Source organism: Lipotes vexillifer, unplaced genomic scaffold (genome assembly GCF_000442215.2).
Source record: "Lipotes vexillifer unplaced genomic scaffold, Lipotes_vexillifer_v1.1 scaffold40, whole genome shotgun sequence".
Lineage (NCBI taxonomy): Eukaryota > Metazoa > Chordata > Mammalia > Artiodactyla > Lipotidae > Lipotes > Lipotes vexillifer.
Genome location: NW_006771578.1, coordinates 5,584,092 through 5,602,611, shown reverse-complemented (window position 1 = coordinate 5,602,611; position 18,520 = coordinate 5,584,092). Strand labels below are relative to the sequence as shown.

The 18,520-nt window shown below is 38.1% G+C and overlaps 1 protein-coding gene across 2 annotated transcripts in view; it reads right to left on the bottom strand.

Moving 5' to 3' along the window:
• Positions 1–18,520, bottom strand: part of COPB2 (coat protein complex I subunit beta 2) — a 28,907-nt gene that overhangs the window by 9,913 nt on the left and 474 nt on the right. For both annotated transcript variants that reach the window (XM_007446978.1, XM_007446977.1), the window contains exons 2-12: positions 14,537–14,674; positions 10,926–11,012; positions 10,594–10,720; positions 9,599–9,747; positions 7,554–7,700; positions 6,539–6,638; positions 5,761–5,903; positions 5,328–5,527; positions 3,912–4,022; positions 752–840; positions 556–662 (exon numbers count right to left, since the gene is read on the bottom strand). In XM_007446978.1, coding sequence (XP_007447040.1) covers positions 556–662; positions 752–840; positions 3,912–4,022; positions 5,328–5,527; positions 5,761–5,903; positions 6,539–6,638; positions 7,554–7,700; positions 9,599–9,747; positions 10,594–10,720; positions 10,926–11,012; positions 14,537–14,590 — 1,314 coding nt within the window. In that variant the 5' untranslated portion in view covers positions 14,591–14,674. The remainder of the gene's footprint in view (positions 1–555; positions 663–751; positions 841–3,911; positions 4,023–5,327; positions 5,528–5,760; positions 5,904–6,538; positions 6,639–7,553; positions 7,701–9,598; positions 9,748–10,593; positions 10,721–10,925; positions 11,013–14,536; positions 14,675–18,520) is intronic.

The window sequence follows — 18,520 nt, the reverse complement described above, 5'->3', positions numbered from 1 at the left end:
CATCAATTCGTTTCAGGAACCAATTTCTTCCCCCTAGGGGACGATGTCCCCCTGCTGAAAATGCATGCTCTAGAAGACAGAACCAGGATCCTGGGGAGGTGGATTTGTCTCCACAGATAATTTCCTGACAGTTAAAGCTGTCAAAGAAGCAGGCAGATCTAAAGGTTGAAAACTTTGTCACCGAAGAACGGCTACCTAACTTGTAAACAGCCATTATCAGGTAAAGAATGAAAAGGCTTTCTGAACTGAGTGGGAGACTTGCAGACCCTTCCAGGTCAAGAACTCCCTGGCTACTTATCTTCAAAGCATTAAAGCCATTTAAAATATGAACAGCACTTGGCACTGTATAACTTTTTATACTTTTCAAAAAGCCCAACACCTACTGCCTCACTCAAATACCATGACTCTCCTTTTCTAAGCAATCCTGAGGTACATGGCACTGTGTCCAGCACAATGGAACAGGGACTGCAGGGTACAAGGATGTTTTCTGGCCTCAGGGACTCAGAGCTTGTCACAAAGATGTACACTCCAAAAACAGCAATGGAGGGAGCTCACGTGTTTGGGCTGAATTTCAATTCTGCGTATGAGTTCTGTATTGTCCCAGTCATAGAAAGCTAAGCCATTTACAGATCTGACTCCCAGTAAGAAGCCTCCATAGATACCTAAAAAGAACAAAAAAATTTTAGATCTTTAGATGTTTTTGAGCCATTACAAAGCTTCTAAAATTGTATCATATATAAACAGCACTCACTTTCAGCTCCAAAATCTGGTTTAAATGATTTTTTTTCCTTAAAGTTCTTAAATATCTTTACAACACTGTTGCTCTCTCTTATTGCATATCTGGGGGGAGGGAGGGGAAAGGAAAGCAAACATAGCATATTATGTATATACTAAACTGCAATTCCACCGAATGTTACAAATATCTTCAAATATATGTGAGTAGTGAATTATGCAAAAATATAAAATAGTTGAAAATTCAATATTATATTTTTTCCTGAGAGATCAGTGACCTGCTTACAGTTGGACAAATAATGAATGCGTTTCACAAGGTCTATTACACAAATTACTAGGGCTTACAAACTATTTTAGAAGCTGAAAAGATCCGAAGTTCCTCAATAGGTGAATAACTAAACCAACTGTGGTCTGTACATACAATGGAACACTACTCTGCAAAAAAGGGAACCAATTACCCATCCATGCAACAACATGGATGAATCTCAAAAACATTAATGCTGAGCAAAACAAGCCAGACTAAGAGTGCATACCACGCAACTCCACTGACATGAAACCCTAAAGAAGACAAATCTAATCTACTGGGGAGTAGGGGCTGGGGTGCTGACTGTTAAGGGACACAAGGGGATTGTTTTTGAGATGACAGAAATGTTCTATATATCTTGATTGTGCTGGTGGTCATGGATTATATCCATTTGTCCAAATTCACTGAAATATACACTTAAAACAGTGCATTTTATTTGGTATAAATTATACCTCAATAAAAGTAACTTAAAAAATAAAAACTTTTATTATAAGTGGCTCATTAGTCAGCCATGTTTGGCAACAACTTAATAAATCATATATACTCAGGCCTCTGCCTTGAAAAGGGGCTGTGGTTGGATACTCGGGAGTGTATGAGGAAGTGATCTGTCAAGTGCTTTGCTCAAGACGGGAAAGATGCTGAACAGGGTCTGGGCTGGATAAAGCTGAAAAGAGGAAACTATCAAAACAGAGGGAGAGGTATGTTGAGAGAGGTAAGGTGACCATGCTTAAGATGGTAACAAAGTACCTACAAAGTACCTTTTAGTATATGGAACTGTGCATGAATGAGTTTATTTAGGAAATTTATGAAAAGATCTTACCTCTCAGTGACCTTTTTGTTAAAAGATAAAAAGCATGCATCTTACCATGCAACACTGAGGCTTACGTTACCCACTGCTGGCAGAAGAGGCAACACAAAATATGGGGAAAACAAAACTAAGAAAACTGTAAAGATGTAATTCAGTGTCTGAAAAAAATGTGTAAGCCCCGAAGTTTATTACATGCAACAAACAGGAATCAAAATGGAACCGGTCAGTGACTATAATAATTGAGACGTAAATTTTTCCTGTTTTTAATGAGACTATTTTATGAACATTTTGAATTCAGACAGAATTTGTTAAGAATGGGACGTGAGTAAAGAAATACTTTTATTTGAATTATGCAGCTGAATGTGGTTTTTCCCCTTTTCTCCACTTTATTTAGAGATGTATAAAATTTGAGGATGCTTAAAGTTTATGCAAGGAATGAACAGACTTAATTAGGTATAAGTTCCTAAAAGGCATTCTGTAAGCCCATTACTGTTTTGAGGAAACAGGTTCCTCTGTGTTGTTCTGTTTCATTTTCAAATTAGGATCCCAAGTCCTTGATTTAGATTCTCAAGGAGGGTGATGATATATTTAAATAAAATTAAATGGATCCTAAGATTGTAAAAAAAAAAAAAAAAAAAAAATGGGGAGAAACATTACAGAAAATGAGTTTTTTTAACATCTTTACTGGAGTATAATTGCTTTACAATGTTGTGTTAGTTTCTGCTGTATAACAAAGTGCATCAGCTATATGCATACGTATATCCCCCTATCCCCTCCCTCTTGCATCTCCCTCCCACCCTCCTTATCCCACCCCTTTAGGTGGTTGCAAAGCACGAAGATGATCCCCTTGTGCTATGCAGCTGCTTCCCACTAGCTATCTATTTTATGTTTGGTAGTGTATATATGTCCATGCCACTGTCTCACTTCATCCCAGCTTACCCTTCCCCCTCCCCGTGTCAAGTCCACTCTCTACATCTGTGTCTTTATTCCTGTCCTGCCCCTAGGTTCATCAGAACCTTTTAATTTTTTTTAAAGATTCCATATATATGTGTTAGCATACAGTATTTGTTTTTCTCTTTCTGACTTACTTCACTCTGTATGACAGACTCTAGGTCCATCCACTACAAATAACTCAATTTCATTTCTTTTTATGACTGAGTAATATTCCATTGTATATACGTGCCACACCTTCTTTATCCACTCATCTGTTGATAGACACTTAGGCTGCTTCCATGTCCTGGCTATTGTAAACAGACCTGCAATAGCAGGGCAGGAATAAAGACGCAGACGTAGAGAACTGACTTGAGGACACAGTGGGGAGGGGAAGCTGGGATGAAGTGAGCGAGTAGCACTGACATATATACACTACCAAATGTAAAATAGCTAGCTAGTGGGAAGCTGCTGCATAGCACAGGGATTCAGTTTGATGCTTTGTGACAACCTAGAGGGGTGGGACAGGGAGGGTGGGAGGGAGGCTCAAGAGGGAGGGGATATGGAGATATGAGGGGAGGGAGGGAGGGGATATGTATATGGATACATATAGCTGATTCACTTTGTTGTACAGTAGAAACCAACATAACATCGTAAATCAGTTATACTCCAATAAAGATATTAAAAAAAAAAGATTCATTGAGGTTTTCATCAAGATTACATCAGAATTTAGCATCTCTCCCCAGTAGCTCAGAAAAGGGCAGCTGCAGCTCAGGATGCCAGGTCCTGGGGAGGGCCTGCCATGGTCTTGATTTGAGGGCCTACTTTGCCTTCAGCCCATAAGTACCAGGCCCTGCCATGGGCTCCACCAAGGAAATAGGTGCTGGGTCCCCGGTTTAATGTGATTATTATATCAGATTGAGTGAGCCAGCTCAATACTGAACACAGAAAAGGCAGAGGCAGGTCAGGCTGCACAGCTGCCCCTGTCCAATCTTCCAACACAGCTCTGGTGAGAACTGTTCTTTAACATGGTGAAGCACAGCCTACACTGAGCCTTGCAAACCTCTTTAATACAGCTGCGCAGAGAACACACATTGGCAATGAGGACAAGCCGGATATGACGCAGCCAAAACTTACTCTGAAGAATCGTGGGCCCACGCAAACTCCTGGGCAGACCCAAAGCTCTTGTTTCTCAGTGCCATTGCTGTGTAGATGATATATTCGCCATCACCACACACCACAACAAACCTAGAAATTATAGAACCCAGGGAGGGAAGTACAGAGGACCAATGACATGTAAAAGTTAAGTAACAATGATTCATCTTTATGGTGAAATATTTCTAATAACAAACGTTATTTCAGTTGACTGTTACAAATGAACCCATTATCTTTTAAAGTTATATATTTCTCTGAATGTGGAGCTAGACATAAATATTCCACCCAACAAATCAAAAGCAGATTATGAAGAGGGGGTTACTACTGAAAATGTTACTGCAGTGGCCTCTCTTATAAACAAAGGGTCAGGAAGATGAGAAAGGGTGGAGGCACACAGGGGAAGATTCCCCTAATTCAACGAGCACCTGTTGAGCACCAAGATGCTTGGCAGTTTGCTCACTGCATTTACACCATAGGAAGGCACTATCTTGTTGCAAGGCTATCTTCATTTTAAAGCTGATCATTCAAATGAATAAAGATATCTTACCCCAGTTTTTAATGACTGTTAAATTTATCAAAATAAACAGGATATTTTAACATTTAAATATAAGAAAAAAAGAATGTTGCATAGTCAAAATTTTCTCAATAGACATATTGGCTGTTATTAGACTGCCAAAGGTGAAATGTAAAACTTCAGCAAGAAACATTTTATGATATTAAGGGGGAGAAATGCAATGCGTTCTTAACCTTCGTATGAAAATTTTATTACAAGTAATTATGGATACCATTTACTGAACTAGGCAGCATACTTGGTTTATATACTCTGTCTTTTTTAATACTCAGGACAGCATTATAAAATGCCAAGATCTACTGTAAAATAATTTTTAAAACTCACAGGTTTAAACTTATTGTACTAGAAACTCTCCTCTCACAAGATGTTCAGTGCTTTACAAATCTTAAGGGAGAAACAGAGCTGACGATTCAAATTACAGAGAAGCAGCAGAATTATTAACAGTCCCCAAATTTTTTCAAAAGACAAAGGTCTCACAACTCTTCTTCTTAAGAGCAATGAGTCAGCACCTACTAAGTCTCAGGATAACACATGATTCTATGCTTTGAAGGAGCGGAAGGACACATACCAACACATTTGAAATAAAGAGTCAACACAAAACTATTCAACTGTTCAAAACTGCGTGGTGGGGTAAGGGCAGGAAGGCAACTGTGCTTCACCTTGCATGCCAACCCGATCAGAAGCATGGCTGCCTGCTGCTGTGTTGAGGACTGTGAGGCCACGGCAAAGGCTCAATGAGTAGTGCCCACCAAAGGGCAGGGGTGGGATATGCTGTGGATATGCAAACATACACAGAAGCCCAGAGAGAGATTTTGGTGGTGGCTTACCGCCCATTAGGATTGTGCTGGATAGTCTGAGGGTATATTTCACAACTGCCCATATCCTTTACTGCCAGTGGCAATCTTTCTCCATCTTTAATTTCAGCATCTCCCATTGCTTTTAGGTTGGCCTGCTGGACTTCTGAATGTTTGGCCCAAATTATCTTTCCATTGGCATCCATGGACATGGCAGGTTCCTCCCGACCAAGCTGGAGGAATGATAAACGACTCTTAGCAATGAGAAGGAAAACAAAATAAAACCACGACAAAATAAACATTTTCTATTTTCATTTAATGGAGGGCTCCTTTCTTCCACTTTAAATCTCCGGTGCTAATCTCTTGAGCTTAAGGACGGAAATGCCAGTTTAACAAAACTGGTGACTTGGAAGATAACTGCTTCCCCTATGTCCATCTATTCAGAGACAGTATAATGAGAGATTACCTTCACAATGATGCTCCCTTCATCATAGCCCAAAGCAACGTTGTTGGACCCTCGCAGGCTGGCCACACACCATACCCTCTCCATGCCATAATTCAATGTGCTCTCAAGGCGATAGGTGCTTGAATGCCAAATACGCACGGTTCCTGAAAAGAACCACGTGAATATGCCCTTTTGATTTGAACATCCAAGAATGAACTGTCAGGTGAACCAGCCACATGGAAGTCTTTATATTCAAACAGAACACACTTCCTGACAGCTTAATTGCTTGATCTATAGTCTGTGATTTTATAAAGCAACATAAATAAATAATAGAAAATTTATAAGAAACTAAAACTAAGAAATGTGATCTTAAGTGTGAAATAATAACAGGATTCCTGGGTACAGTGCCCACTATGTGCCAGATGCTTTCTATACATGATTTCTTCACATCCTTTCACTGTAACCTATTAGGCAGATATATCTATGCCCATTTCATAATGTACCCAAACCACACATCTATGAAGTGGCAGAGGCTGAATTTGACCCCGGGCTTTTAGACTCCAAAGCACAGGCTTTCTCAGCTTTTCTCTAGCACTTCTGGGTGTCCACTTATTTAAGTAACAGAGTCAAAACACATTAGAATGATGCTGATAATAATGCCCCTTTACTCTTTTATAGCTTAAAATAAAAATATCAAAATCCTTTGAAACTTCCAATGAAAATGCAGGGCACTAGCCAGCTTAAATATCCACTTAGTAATGATATTAAACACAGGAATAAATATTCATTTCTAACTTACCATCTTCTGAACCTGTGATGATAATTGGCAGCTCAGGATGAAAACTGGCACAAGACACATTTTGGGCGTGTCCCTCCAGTGTCTGTACACATGTTTTATTCTGTAATCAGTACACAGAAAACACTTTTATTAGTGGCAAACAATAACTCATCCTTAATTCTCCCAGTGCACAGATACATAATAAATAAGAGTGGTTATGACATCTTAACAGTATTCAATACAGAGATTTTTGAAATAGAACCATCTTACTGTGTACACATTTTCTCTAATTATTTGATAGTACAGGCAAATGTAAATGTAACTATCACATTTAAAGAAGAAAACACAACACACCCCCAAAAGATGTGGTCTTCATCTAAGTATCATTCCCTCAAATTCCTAAGATAATGTCTTTAATATTTTTATCCTGTATTTAAACACAAATTTGAGTATCTCAGTACAACTGGTTTCTAGGCCTCATTTTATTAACTGTTTATTGAAATTTTGATGTGAGAAACAAAAAAATAAAAATTTAACATACTCTTGGAGATAAAAAGTGTAGTAACAGGGCTTCGCTGGTGGTGCAGTGGTTGAGAATCTGCCTGCTGATGCAGGGGACACGGGTTCATGCCCCGGTCCAGGAGGATCCCACATGCCGCGGAGCGGCTGGGCCCGTGAGCCATGGCCGCTGAGCCTGCACATCCGGAGCTTGTGCTCCGCAACGGGAGAGGCCACAACAGTGAGAGTCCCGCGTACCGCAAAAAAAAAAAAAAAAAAAAAAGTGTAGTAACATACCTAGGTTTACAAGAGTCTTTGTGGCAAAATGATTGTACCATGGTGATGTCATGACATTATTCATTTGTCTGCTAGTTTTCAAATATAAATGAAAGTCTGAGACCACAGTTTAGGTGCAAATTCTGATGCCTTGAGTTATTATGCTATAAACAGAGTTCAACAAACCAAGTTTTAACTGTCCTGTAAGAAATAGTAAGAAGCATATCTAATATATGGCAAATAAGTTATGAAAAAACTGTACCTGATAGTCCCATATTTTCACAAGACGGTCATCTGCACCTGAAATGAGGTATGGTTTGTCGCCCCCACTGTAGTAATCAATGCAGTTCACACCTTTTTCATGTCCCTCCAGAGTGAAGTTTGGTGACGAGGAGCCCAGCTGCCACACCTTCAGAGAGCAACAGCATCTGCCAGTCAATATGGGGCCTTACTTTTCAGAAGGCAGCTCCACCACACCCCTGACAGGTCATATAAATGCCGAAGCCGGGGTGGGGGGTGGGCGGGGGCGGGGTGTGTGTGTGCTGAAGAATGCTCATTTTTTCACCCACTTGTTTTTGTTTTTCCTCACTTTACTTGAATTTCCAGGGGGGCAGAATCACTATAGCATTCTCTGAAAAACGCCAATTTCCAGGCTTTATCCCTAGAGATTATGATTCAGTGGATCTACAATGAAGCCCAGGAATCTAGATTTTTTTAACAGACACCCCAGGTGTCTTGACCTTGAGAAACACTGCTTTAAGGGCAGGAAATGACTTCATGAGAGATTTAATATAAAGCTAATGAAAGTGGACTTACTTAGTAGGACGTATTAAAAGGAGAAATCTACTGCTTAGTCAAAAAATTAAAAGTATGGAAAAGTAGTCAAATATTACTACAGCACTGGTATTGAGCTTTACCTTTACAAATATTTATTTTGTAGGCCTACTACATGGGAGGCCCTGTGGGGAGTATAAAGATGTGTAAACGAACTTTACTGGAGCCAAAGATAAGACAATTTTTGTCTTCAAGATATACCTAATTTAGTGAAGAAAGTTTAAAACTAATTTCAAAGTTTCAACCTGTGTCAAAAGCAAGGACAATCCAGTGAAAGGAAAAAAAGTAAAGTAAGCCGAAGTCCTAAGATAGTCAACATATAACATTTAATAATAAATTGTCAGACAAACAGCATATAACACTTTATAAAAGTTAAACTAATAAAAATGTTATATAGATGTAAGCCTATACATGCAAGCAAAAGTTTATGTAATGTATATTTTAAATCTATGCATATAGAAATAATTTAAATACTACAGTGGGAAAAGGAATGTATTTACACTCACTGCAGCATGTACTAAGCATCTAGTATAGGCAAGGCACTGTGCTGCTTGCTAACGTGTGTCTGTTTGGGGGAGGGGGTAACACACAGTTCCTGCCCCAAACAGCAACATTTCAGGGATAAAAATTTCTGGAGACACGGTCATTATTATTCAACATGAAGGTCATAATAGAGGCAAAAAGCGATGGAAGGAACGGGATGAAAATGACTGGCTCTGTCTAGAAGTGAAATGAATGTCTGAAGAGAGCTTCTCAGAGTAAATAACTGTGCTAATAAGCCTTGAAAGATAAGTAATTAATTCTCCAGAGGAAAAGAAATCAAAATGGCAGAATAAAGAATACTGCAGGCAGAAGGACCAGCTGAATTAGGTAAGGTTCTGTGAACATTCAGGGCTTCTCTAGAAAATGGTGAGTAGACCAGGGTGACTGGAGATATCTCATAACATTAGCTAAGACTAGTCTTGGAAACGCTTGTATTCCACACCAAGGGATTTGGACTTTATCCTTAGACTGGGAACTGACAAGATGGAATCCATGCTTTAGAAAGATAACTGGAAGCAGTATGGAGAAATGAAGTAAGAAAAAGAATGGAGGCAGATGACATTTAAATATAAAACAGATTAATAATCAGCAGAAGTCAACAACAAATATACTAAAGGAGAGGAAACAGTGACCTAGAGAAGATACAGGCATTTTCTTATTCTGGGTGTGCAGAGGTTTAAGAAGTCTTACATCACATTGCTTCCACATGGAAAAACACTCCTTCATTAAGAGCACCGAGCTGCCACACTGCTCTTCTCAACAGCAATATGCCCTTCTGGTTCAAAATGAGAAGTCCTATTTTGCTTCAAAATGAGCTTTTGAGAGAAACTTCTCAGACAGGAATAACTTTCTGGGCAGCCAGTAGTAAAATACCTGACACAACTATATGTCACCAACAATCATTACTGACAGCAACAGTGGACATCCTACCTTGATAGTCCTGTCCAAAGAAGCACTGGCAAACTGATTGTTATCTTTGGGGTTGATCACAATCTGCATAACATAATGGGTGTGTCCTTCAAACACTTGTGAGCAAGACCATTTTTTATCCCAGTCCCAGAGTTTAATAAGCATGTCATCTAGACCAAAAGAAAGTCTCCAGTTAGTTGCAATTTCTATTTCTTTCATTCGGAACTAAGGTGCAGAGTCTCTGTGCCTTTTAAGGCAGCAAATCTAACACAAATCATATATTCCATGTCTTAAAGAAACAGAATCGGAATTTTCAATATGCTTATTTATTCTAAGAATAAATTTAACTCTCTAAAGAGTGGAGATAAAAGAGAGGGATTGCTAATAGCAAATATACAAATTTCATGGGAAAAAATTTAAGACAGACTCAGTGGGCTTTACAGAATGATGAAAGAGGAACAAGTCTGATTAGAGTCTAAGTATGAAAGAATAATGATGGCAATGACTATTTCAGAAATAAGCATTTCTCTTTTAATACAAGATTGGTTAAAAAAAAAAAGTTTTGAGTTACTTCTCAATCTCTAAATTCAAAATGTTTCAAAGAGCTATTACCACTTCAGTGCCTTCCAAAAGCGCCACTGTTTTATACATAACACCAAGGAGCAAACTAGTCTGAGTATAAAGATAAAATTGACTAGGTTATATGGCAATCTGCCAAGAACTCACTCAATCAGCATGTAAATTAGCTTTCTGTTCAGCAGACTTTTCAGCATCTAGACCTTCAGGTCTTCCCTGACGGGAGCTGGAGCAACTGCTATACAAATCCTAAGTAGAGCTGATATTCATTGAAATACAAAAGTAAGCAGCACTGATAGCATGTTAATGGATTTAAATAGTTCAAAGGCTGCTTGGAATTAGAACTCTGCTTGTAACAGCAGTAAAAGAATTGCATGTCTCACTGAATGAAAATGAATTACTCAAAGAGATGCACATGACCAAAAGGGGTCATCTCTTACCGCTGCTAGTTAGAATGAAAGGCTGGGTTGGATGAACAGCAATACAGCGAATGTAGTCTGAATGAGCTTCAAACATATGAACTCTCTCCAGAGTGTTGTAGTTGAACACTCTAATCTGCATGTCATCCTAGAAATGGAAAGTTTAGCACCATCGTTACTGTTATGAAGTAAATTGCACAAAAAAGTATATTATAGGCTCAGGGTATAAAGCCCAGGTTCCAAAACAATGCACTAATTAAAAAAACAAAGCAAGAGTCAAAGCTCTGCGACTCGCCGGCAAAGCAGCCACTGACAGGTTCACAGATGGGTTAGAAGCGCAGGGAATTACTTACCGCCCCCGTCACAGCCCAATTCTTCCTCGCAACAAACTTGGCAGCTCGAACAGGAAGATCACATACTTCAAATGTTTTCACCAGTGTCTTAAAAATTTCACAAGAATATACACTTTGAGTCATGAGAAAATAATTGAAAAATCTATCCTGTTATATTTAAAACATCCGATTTTTTATATCACAACTAATCATAAAATGTTCTCAGGCTAAAATATAAAAGTGCAACAGTCAAATGAAAAAAGAGACCAAAGATCTTTTCTTTAACAGATTCAAAGTGCAAATACTTATAAATGACAAAAGAAAGCAAATGTCAACAAGATGAAGTTCCCCATCCTCTGTGCTCCAGCTTCATCCTTGGCTACTCCCAGTGCCTTACCTTTGCTCATGTTCCCTCCGCCTGAAAACCCACCCAGAGGACCTTATGCTCCACTTTCACAACATAGCACCTTCACAAATACGTGTTTAACGTTAATCTTTCCTGCTAAGCCCCCTGAGGGCAGGAATCTTGTTCACCACTGTATACCTAGAGCCTAGAACAGCGGCTGAAAAACAATGAATGTGTAATAAGTATTTGTTGAATGAATTAGCCCCTAGTTTTCTCCTTCTAAAAATTAAACCCATAAACTTGTACAATAAACATAAACAAGATACAATTCTTTTGTACACTTCAGCAATATGCTTCCATACAGATGCCGTTTCCTTTTAGTGAAGTACGAGAACACAGTGATTCAGATGTCCCTTAAAGCTGCTCAGAATAGAATTATATACACAGGATAAAGGTGGAAAACTAGGAGACCCTGCTAAAAGAAGCAGGGATGAATGCGTCTCTTTGTCCTCCCACTTTGATGCTTTGTTCTTTTAAATTCTGTAAATCAAACTATCATTTTTCAATCTCTCTTTCTGTACAAGAGAATAACGAAAAGAGCATATTCTGATTGATTAACCATGTGCACCAAATTTAAAAATAGGGACTGGTTCACAAGAACTGTTGAGCCCACTCTGGCTTCCTGAGCAAGACTTCAAAGATTCTTCAGTCAAAGGCTGAATAAGTGGGGACATAAGCTCCAACCTGCACAACCACTAGCAGCTGACTGTGATACAGACACTGCAAACAGGTAGAACATGCAACCTATAAGGTGACAGGCAAATCCACGAAAGCTCGTGAGGAGCCAACAAATTCAGGGATCTGCTCAGCAATAAAAAATAAAGCAGTACGGAACTAACAGTCATGTTTCAGGTCCACATTAAGTGCTGTGGCTGATACAAATGACCTAAGGGATGGTCTTCCCACTCCAGAAGCTAAACAAGCTAAACAGGAGGAAATGCTACACACTCAACATGTAAACCAGCAGCAAAATGTAAGAAAATAAAGAAACACTTGTATGGAGCCTTATAGGTCTCGTACACAATTTTATCAATTTGATTTAATCCTTCTGACAATCCTGCGAAGTAAAGAAGGCAACATATCATCTTCATTTAGGTAAGTAAACCGAGCCTCAACATGGTTAAAAGGCTTGCCCACATCATTTAATTAGCAGGGAAACTATACAGCAGTTTCCCACTAGCTATCTATTTTACATTTGGTAGCGTATATATGTCAATGCTACTCTCTCACTTCGTCCCAGCCTCCCCTTCCCCAACTGTGTCCTCAAGTCCATTCTCCATAACTGTGTCTTTATTCCTGCCCTGCCACTAGGTTCATCAGTACCAATTCTTTAGCTTCCATATATATGCGTTAGTGTACGGTATTTGATTTTCTCTTTCTGACTTACTTCACTCTATACGACAGACTCTAGGTCCATCCACCTCACTACAAATACCTCAGTTTCGTTGCTTTTCATGACTGAGAAATATTCCATTGTATATATAACATACTGATTTTTTAACTGCTGCACCCATCACCTCAAAGAGTATAATATCTCCTTATTTGAAATTCAAGTACATTTGAATTTACTTCCAAAAACCTTTTTGGCTCTTTCAAGAATTTTGCTCTCAATACACGAGTGGCAAGTAACTTCTGTTGGTGATAAAAAGAGGAGGAAAAGCAGGGAGAACCAAAAATAGATCAACCATTCAACAAAAACTTACTGAGTATCTACTATGAGCCTGTCTGCCAGGTACCCAATTGGAATAACAATGGGAATTAACACTAGGATAATCCCTGTTCTCATAAAATCCCCATTTTTGAAGGAAAGAAGGAAATTAAACAAAAACTTACCAATGAGATGAACTATGAAAGGGGAAGTAGGTGGCCCTGCAGGAGGGCACAGAAGGGTACAGAAAGAGAAACGAAGCAAAGTAGATAACCCAGATAAAGCAGAGTTGTTACAGTAAAGCCTGGAGAAAGATAAGGGAAGTACAGCCGGGCTTTAGAGCACAACTATAGTGAAATGACAGAGCTGAGAAATGGTTAAATGGAGCTGACAGTGCGGACTCCCGGAAGCATCAGGAAGCACGGTGGGGGTGGAGCAGGTACCAGTGCATCTGATAAGCATAAAATCTGAAAGGTTTTAAACACATGGAGAGAGTAGATCCTCCCCCCGCCCCCCCCCCCCAACACACACAAAAGCAGTTAACAAGCATACTCTCCGCATCAAGGCAAAAGGAATTCACAAGATAAAGATTTAAAGTCGCAGGACAGAAATTCTGAATTAGTGATATACTGATAAAAGGAAAGTTTATTATTCACTAGGTCAACAAATAATTACTGAGCCCTTACTGTGTGTCAGGTAATGTCATAGGCACTGGGATATAGCAGAGAACAAAGTGTTAATGTGAATAAAATGTCACTGGTGGGACTTGGCTGACTGTGTAGTCCTTACTGTGTCATTAGAGTGATATAAGCTGTAAGGGTGTTTTTAGGTTTACTCCTGAACTTGGTTCCCTAAGGCCTATTTTTGCCATCTTAAGTCCCTCAAATGTGAATTTTATCTGGATTTTAAGAACTTAACCTTGGATGTTGGGGATAATTACTGTATAAATAGACTCAAAGCTGTATGATATGTTCTGTACTTTGAAAGACAAAGATTAAGGATGGCCAACAAAGATGGGAAAAGATAAGACAAACTAAGCTGAAAGACCTATTATATACTCAGATGAAAGCATTTAAGGGAAATAATCTGTAAAAGGCACATTCTCATGTGTAATGAAAAGCTGACTACAAATCTCTCTCTGATATAATCTATAATTTGTATGGCTGACTGAAAGTTACCTGCATCATGCATTACAGTGAGCACTTGGGGAAAATTTAATAAAAGTAAAAATCCCATTCTTGAGATGGTTAGAATACTCACTGAATGGAAAATTAAGTACCATTAAATACTTTCATCTAGAGCAAGTGATCTTATATTGGTACCAGTTTCCTTAATTTCAAAGCAGAGCTAATACTACCTATCTCAGAACTTAACACTTAAATATTGGATATAATGAGCCCAGACAGTTTCTCCCACAAGCTCTACCCTCATAAATGTTAGTTTACCTTTATTAAAAATACTTCGTACCAATTTATTTAAGAAAGCAGTACGCATATACTACTGAACTGTTATATTTCTTCTCTTTCATTGTAAACAGATTAAGATAGTATTTCTAATAAAGTCTTTAAAATTTCCTACCTGTGTTTCATGATTCCAAACACACACACTGCCATTGTAAAGACTCGCCAACATCCACGGCTCTGTAGGATGCAAATCCACACTCTTAACTCGATCAGATCGAGCAGTTAGCTTTCTCTTGATATCGAGTCGCAGAGGCTAAGGACAAACATAAAAAACAAATATTAAATTGCTATGCCAAATAAAACATGCTTGAGATCTTAACTAAAAACAGTCCATTAACATGCCTACAAAACAATTCAGTTTTTACTTTGCCAAATTACAGACACAATTTGAAGTCTAAAGCACCTACTTATTCACTCATATATACAAAAAATATGAGTATTTAAAAAATTTTAATTTGTAGCAGCACTTGTCAAACTTTTCGGTCTTAGGACACCTTTACTCTTAATTTTTGAGGACACTAAAAAGCTTCTTTTTAGGTAGATTATATTTATTAATATTTACCATGCTAAAAATTAAAATTGAGACGTTAAAATATTTGTGTATTCATTCATTTTCAAAAATGAACTAAACCCATTACATGTTAACTTAAGTAAGATATTGTTATGAAAACGAACTATAGTTTCAAAAGAAATTTAGTGAGAAGAGTAGCAATGTTTCACATTTTTGCAAAACTCTTTAAATTCTGACTTAATAGAAGACATTTGTTTTCCCATATCTGCTTCAGCCCTCAATATGTTGTGATATATTGTTTTGGTTGATGTATATGAAAAAGCCCCCAAAAAACAAAACACAAAAACCTGGCTCACAGATACTGAGAACAGATTGGTAACTCCCAGAGGTGGAGTGTGGAGGAGGGAGAAATGGGTGAAGGGGGTCAAACGGTACAAACTTCCAGTTATAAAATAAGTAGGTCATGGAGATGTAATGTACAGCACAGTAGTTAATAATACAGTGTTGCATATTTGACAGTTGCTAAGAGAGTAGATCTTAAATGTTTTCATTGCAAGAAAAAACACATTTTTCTAACTATGTATGGTGACAGGTGTTTAGACTTATTGTGGTGATTGTTTCACAATATACACAAATATCAAATCATTATATTGGACACCTAAAACTAATATAATGTCATATGTCAATTATACCTCAATTATTTTTTTAAAAAATTGAGTTCTTCAGAGAAAAGTATTAGATTTATTTTGGCAATAATATTAGTAAATGCTAGGCAATGTAATGTGGGATCAATAGGGGTTATATCCATGTCCATGAAGGGCTTTGGAGCCAAATGGGAATATTTATAATGTTTTAATGTATTTAAGTTACAAGAACCAAACGGAAATTACAATTTTGAACCGAAGCTAAAATACTCTCCCGAGTCATAAAATACTAATAGTTTAAAACAGCCTTTTTCAACCTGGATTCCTCATCTAAGCCACAGAAAGAAAATGATCTGAATAACTACTTTCTCAATTCTCCCAAGGATACCTTTCTAGGAGAAGAGTTGACTCATTATATATAATGATGGCTTAATTTTCTCTTGGAAGCAGATCTGAGGAAGACTGATTTAAAATATATTTCTCCTTCAACAGGTTTTACACACAATGTAAAAGTTTATTTGGCAAGTTGAGTTATCAAATTTTTATTTTTGCGATCTTCCATGATGTTCATGAATGGGACAGAAATTTAACGTTACTTTTCTACACAAATGAAGACTGCTAGATAATTTCCGCAGAGATAATTTCCTGAGACAAAGCAAACACCTCACAAGGCTTTTATTCATCGTTCTGGATCTCTATCAAATCTGGGTCACTGACTGCTTCGAACCTTACTCTGACTTCTATACAGGCCTCCCTCACTTTTGGCAACAACCTCTTACTTTCCTTTAAAAGATCCGAGTTCTCCGGCTCTTCTCTACAATAGTCACAAAAATGTTTCCACTGTCTTACCTTCTTCTCCATCTCAAACTTGCTACTTTCAAACCATCATCTTCACATACCTTGCTGAAGCAGGACCTCTTACTTCACCCATTTCTGAATTTTGTCCCATTAATTATCATCACAAATGTTAACTCTTTTTTTCTGGTCTCTTCAGAGTCAGCAAACATGATGTGTCTATTATATGCCAGGAACCACGGTGGAGGCTTTTTCCTCTAGTAAATGAGGAAACTGTACACTTATAAACTATGTATATTTTACCATTAAAAATGTTTTAAATGCTTGATTACTGAGCAAAAGTGATGCTTCAGGAAGGTGGTCCAGGGGACTGAGCAACCCCAGTATAACTCTACATACCCTCAATGCAAAATCTCAGTTCAAAAAGCACAGTCAAGAGCTCCCGCTGTATTTTCTCCCAAGATTTTAGTGCCTACTTTGAATGAGAGATTGTACTAGGCACTGTGGAATACCAAAATGAGTAAGGTACTCATACTGCAGCCTTAACTCTAAATGTCTCCTTCTATCTCCCAAAAGCTGGATGCATTTAGGACTCAGCTTAAATGCTACTGCCACTACTATGATCTTTCAGATTACCCTTCCTGAAGCATCCTTTCCTACGGGATCCTACAGGTTTTAATTTTAACATTTAACATTTGTGCACATGTCTGTTTTTGCTTTCTAGAATAGATGCTCCGGTCACTGCTTATTCACGTGTTTATCTCCACAGCATCTTATATATTTGGGTATGGAGGTTTAAGTACAGACAGTATAATCGAGGTCTAAAGAATCATGATGGACTCAAACTTCAGTTCCACTACTCATTTCAAACGTACAACAGTGGGTAAGTTTACTTAACTTCTCTCTGGTTTGAAAAATGTAAAACCATTGACTATTATCTACCGCTTAGTATAATGAGAATTAAATTCAGTGTTAAACAGTGAGAACAGTGCCTGGCCTATTGTAACCACTCCATAAGCATTTATAACTCACTCTCCCAGCTGTTGTGAGAATTAGGAGGCAAATGTTTAGCAAAATCCATGGCACATAGTAAACACTCTATGGTAAATGAGTGAATAATTAAATTCACACTTTATAGTTATATAAAAGATTTTAAATGTGTTAAAGAATGAAATATGTAATTATAAAAATACTCTTAAGCATTGCAAAAGAAAACTAAATTAGGCAGATGCAAGGGCTGTTTCCAAAAATGTCCAGTGCTGAAAGCACAGCACACCCCAGAGCTGGTGGTTGGTAACATACGGTGGCATAATTAAGTGACTTGAGTATTGTTCTGAGGCTCTTAACCTGGGGATCCAAGAAAGTTCATGGATGAGGATTGGGGGAGGGGGGCGGTATCTGTGAGTGAACCCACTAAAATTTTACGCAATGCTGTGTTTCTCTATGCATTTTTCTGGAAGTATCCATAATGTTCACAAGTTTCCCCAGGAAATCAACTTCTGTTGTAGTTAAAACTCTGCAGCAATGAGCCTTAAACTAACTTGATTTTAAGTTTTTATTTTTTTCCTTTAACTGCAAGGTGAGGAACTTGAACTTATTAATCCCTATGGTCTTCAAGCTCCAAAATCCTTGAACCTGTGCTTCCTAACAAGTGAAAAAAAAAGCAGGAAAATGTTTAAATACAAAATATTGAATTTCTTACATCTTTTTGGAAAGAAATTCTCACACTACCATACTGTTTTTCTTACTATTATAACTCTTTTTGTGCAGAAGTATTTTAGAGAATATTTGGGGGTGATAATAAAAAATGCTGTCATGACTGTCATTCTTATCAGCCGCTATATTTGCAAATGCAGAAAAGCACGCCAACCAGTTTTATAAACAATTCCCCAACTCTTCGTTTCTCCCTAGAAACTTAAGCTGGGGTCCCAAAGCATCTGAAATTCCACTCCTGAACCTCTATGCATTTTATTTACTTTTTGGGGGGGAGGGGGGCTTGCCTGTATAAGTTCGTAGTTTGCGGTCAGCACATACTATACCAGAACAAACCCAACATGACTGCAAAATCAGCTGTCGCCGTTTTAAAGGCACAATGAGGCAGTTTCGTCAAAGCCTTCTACGGAGTTCAACGTTTTCGGTCTCTTCTATT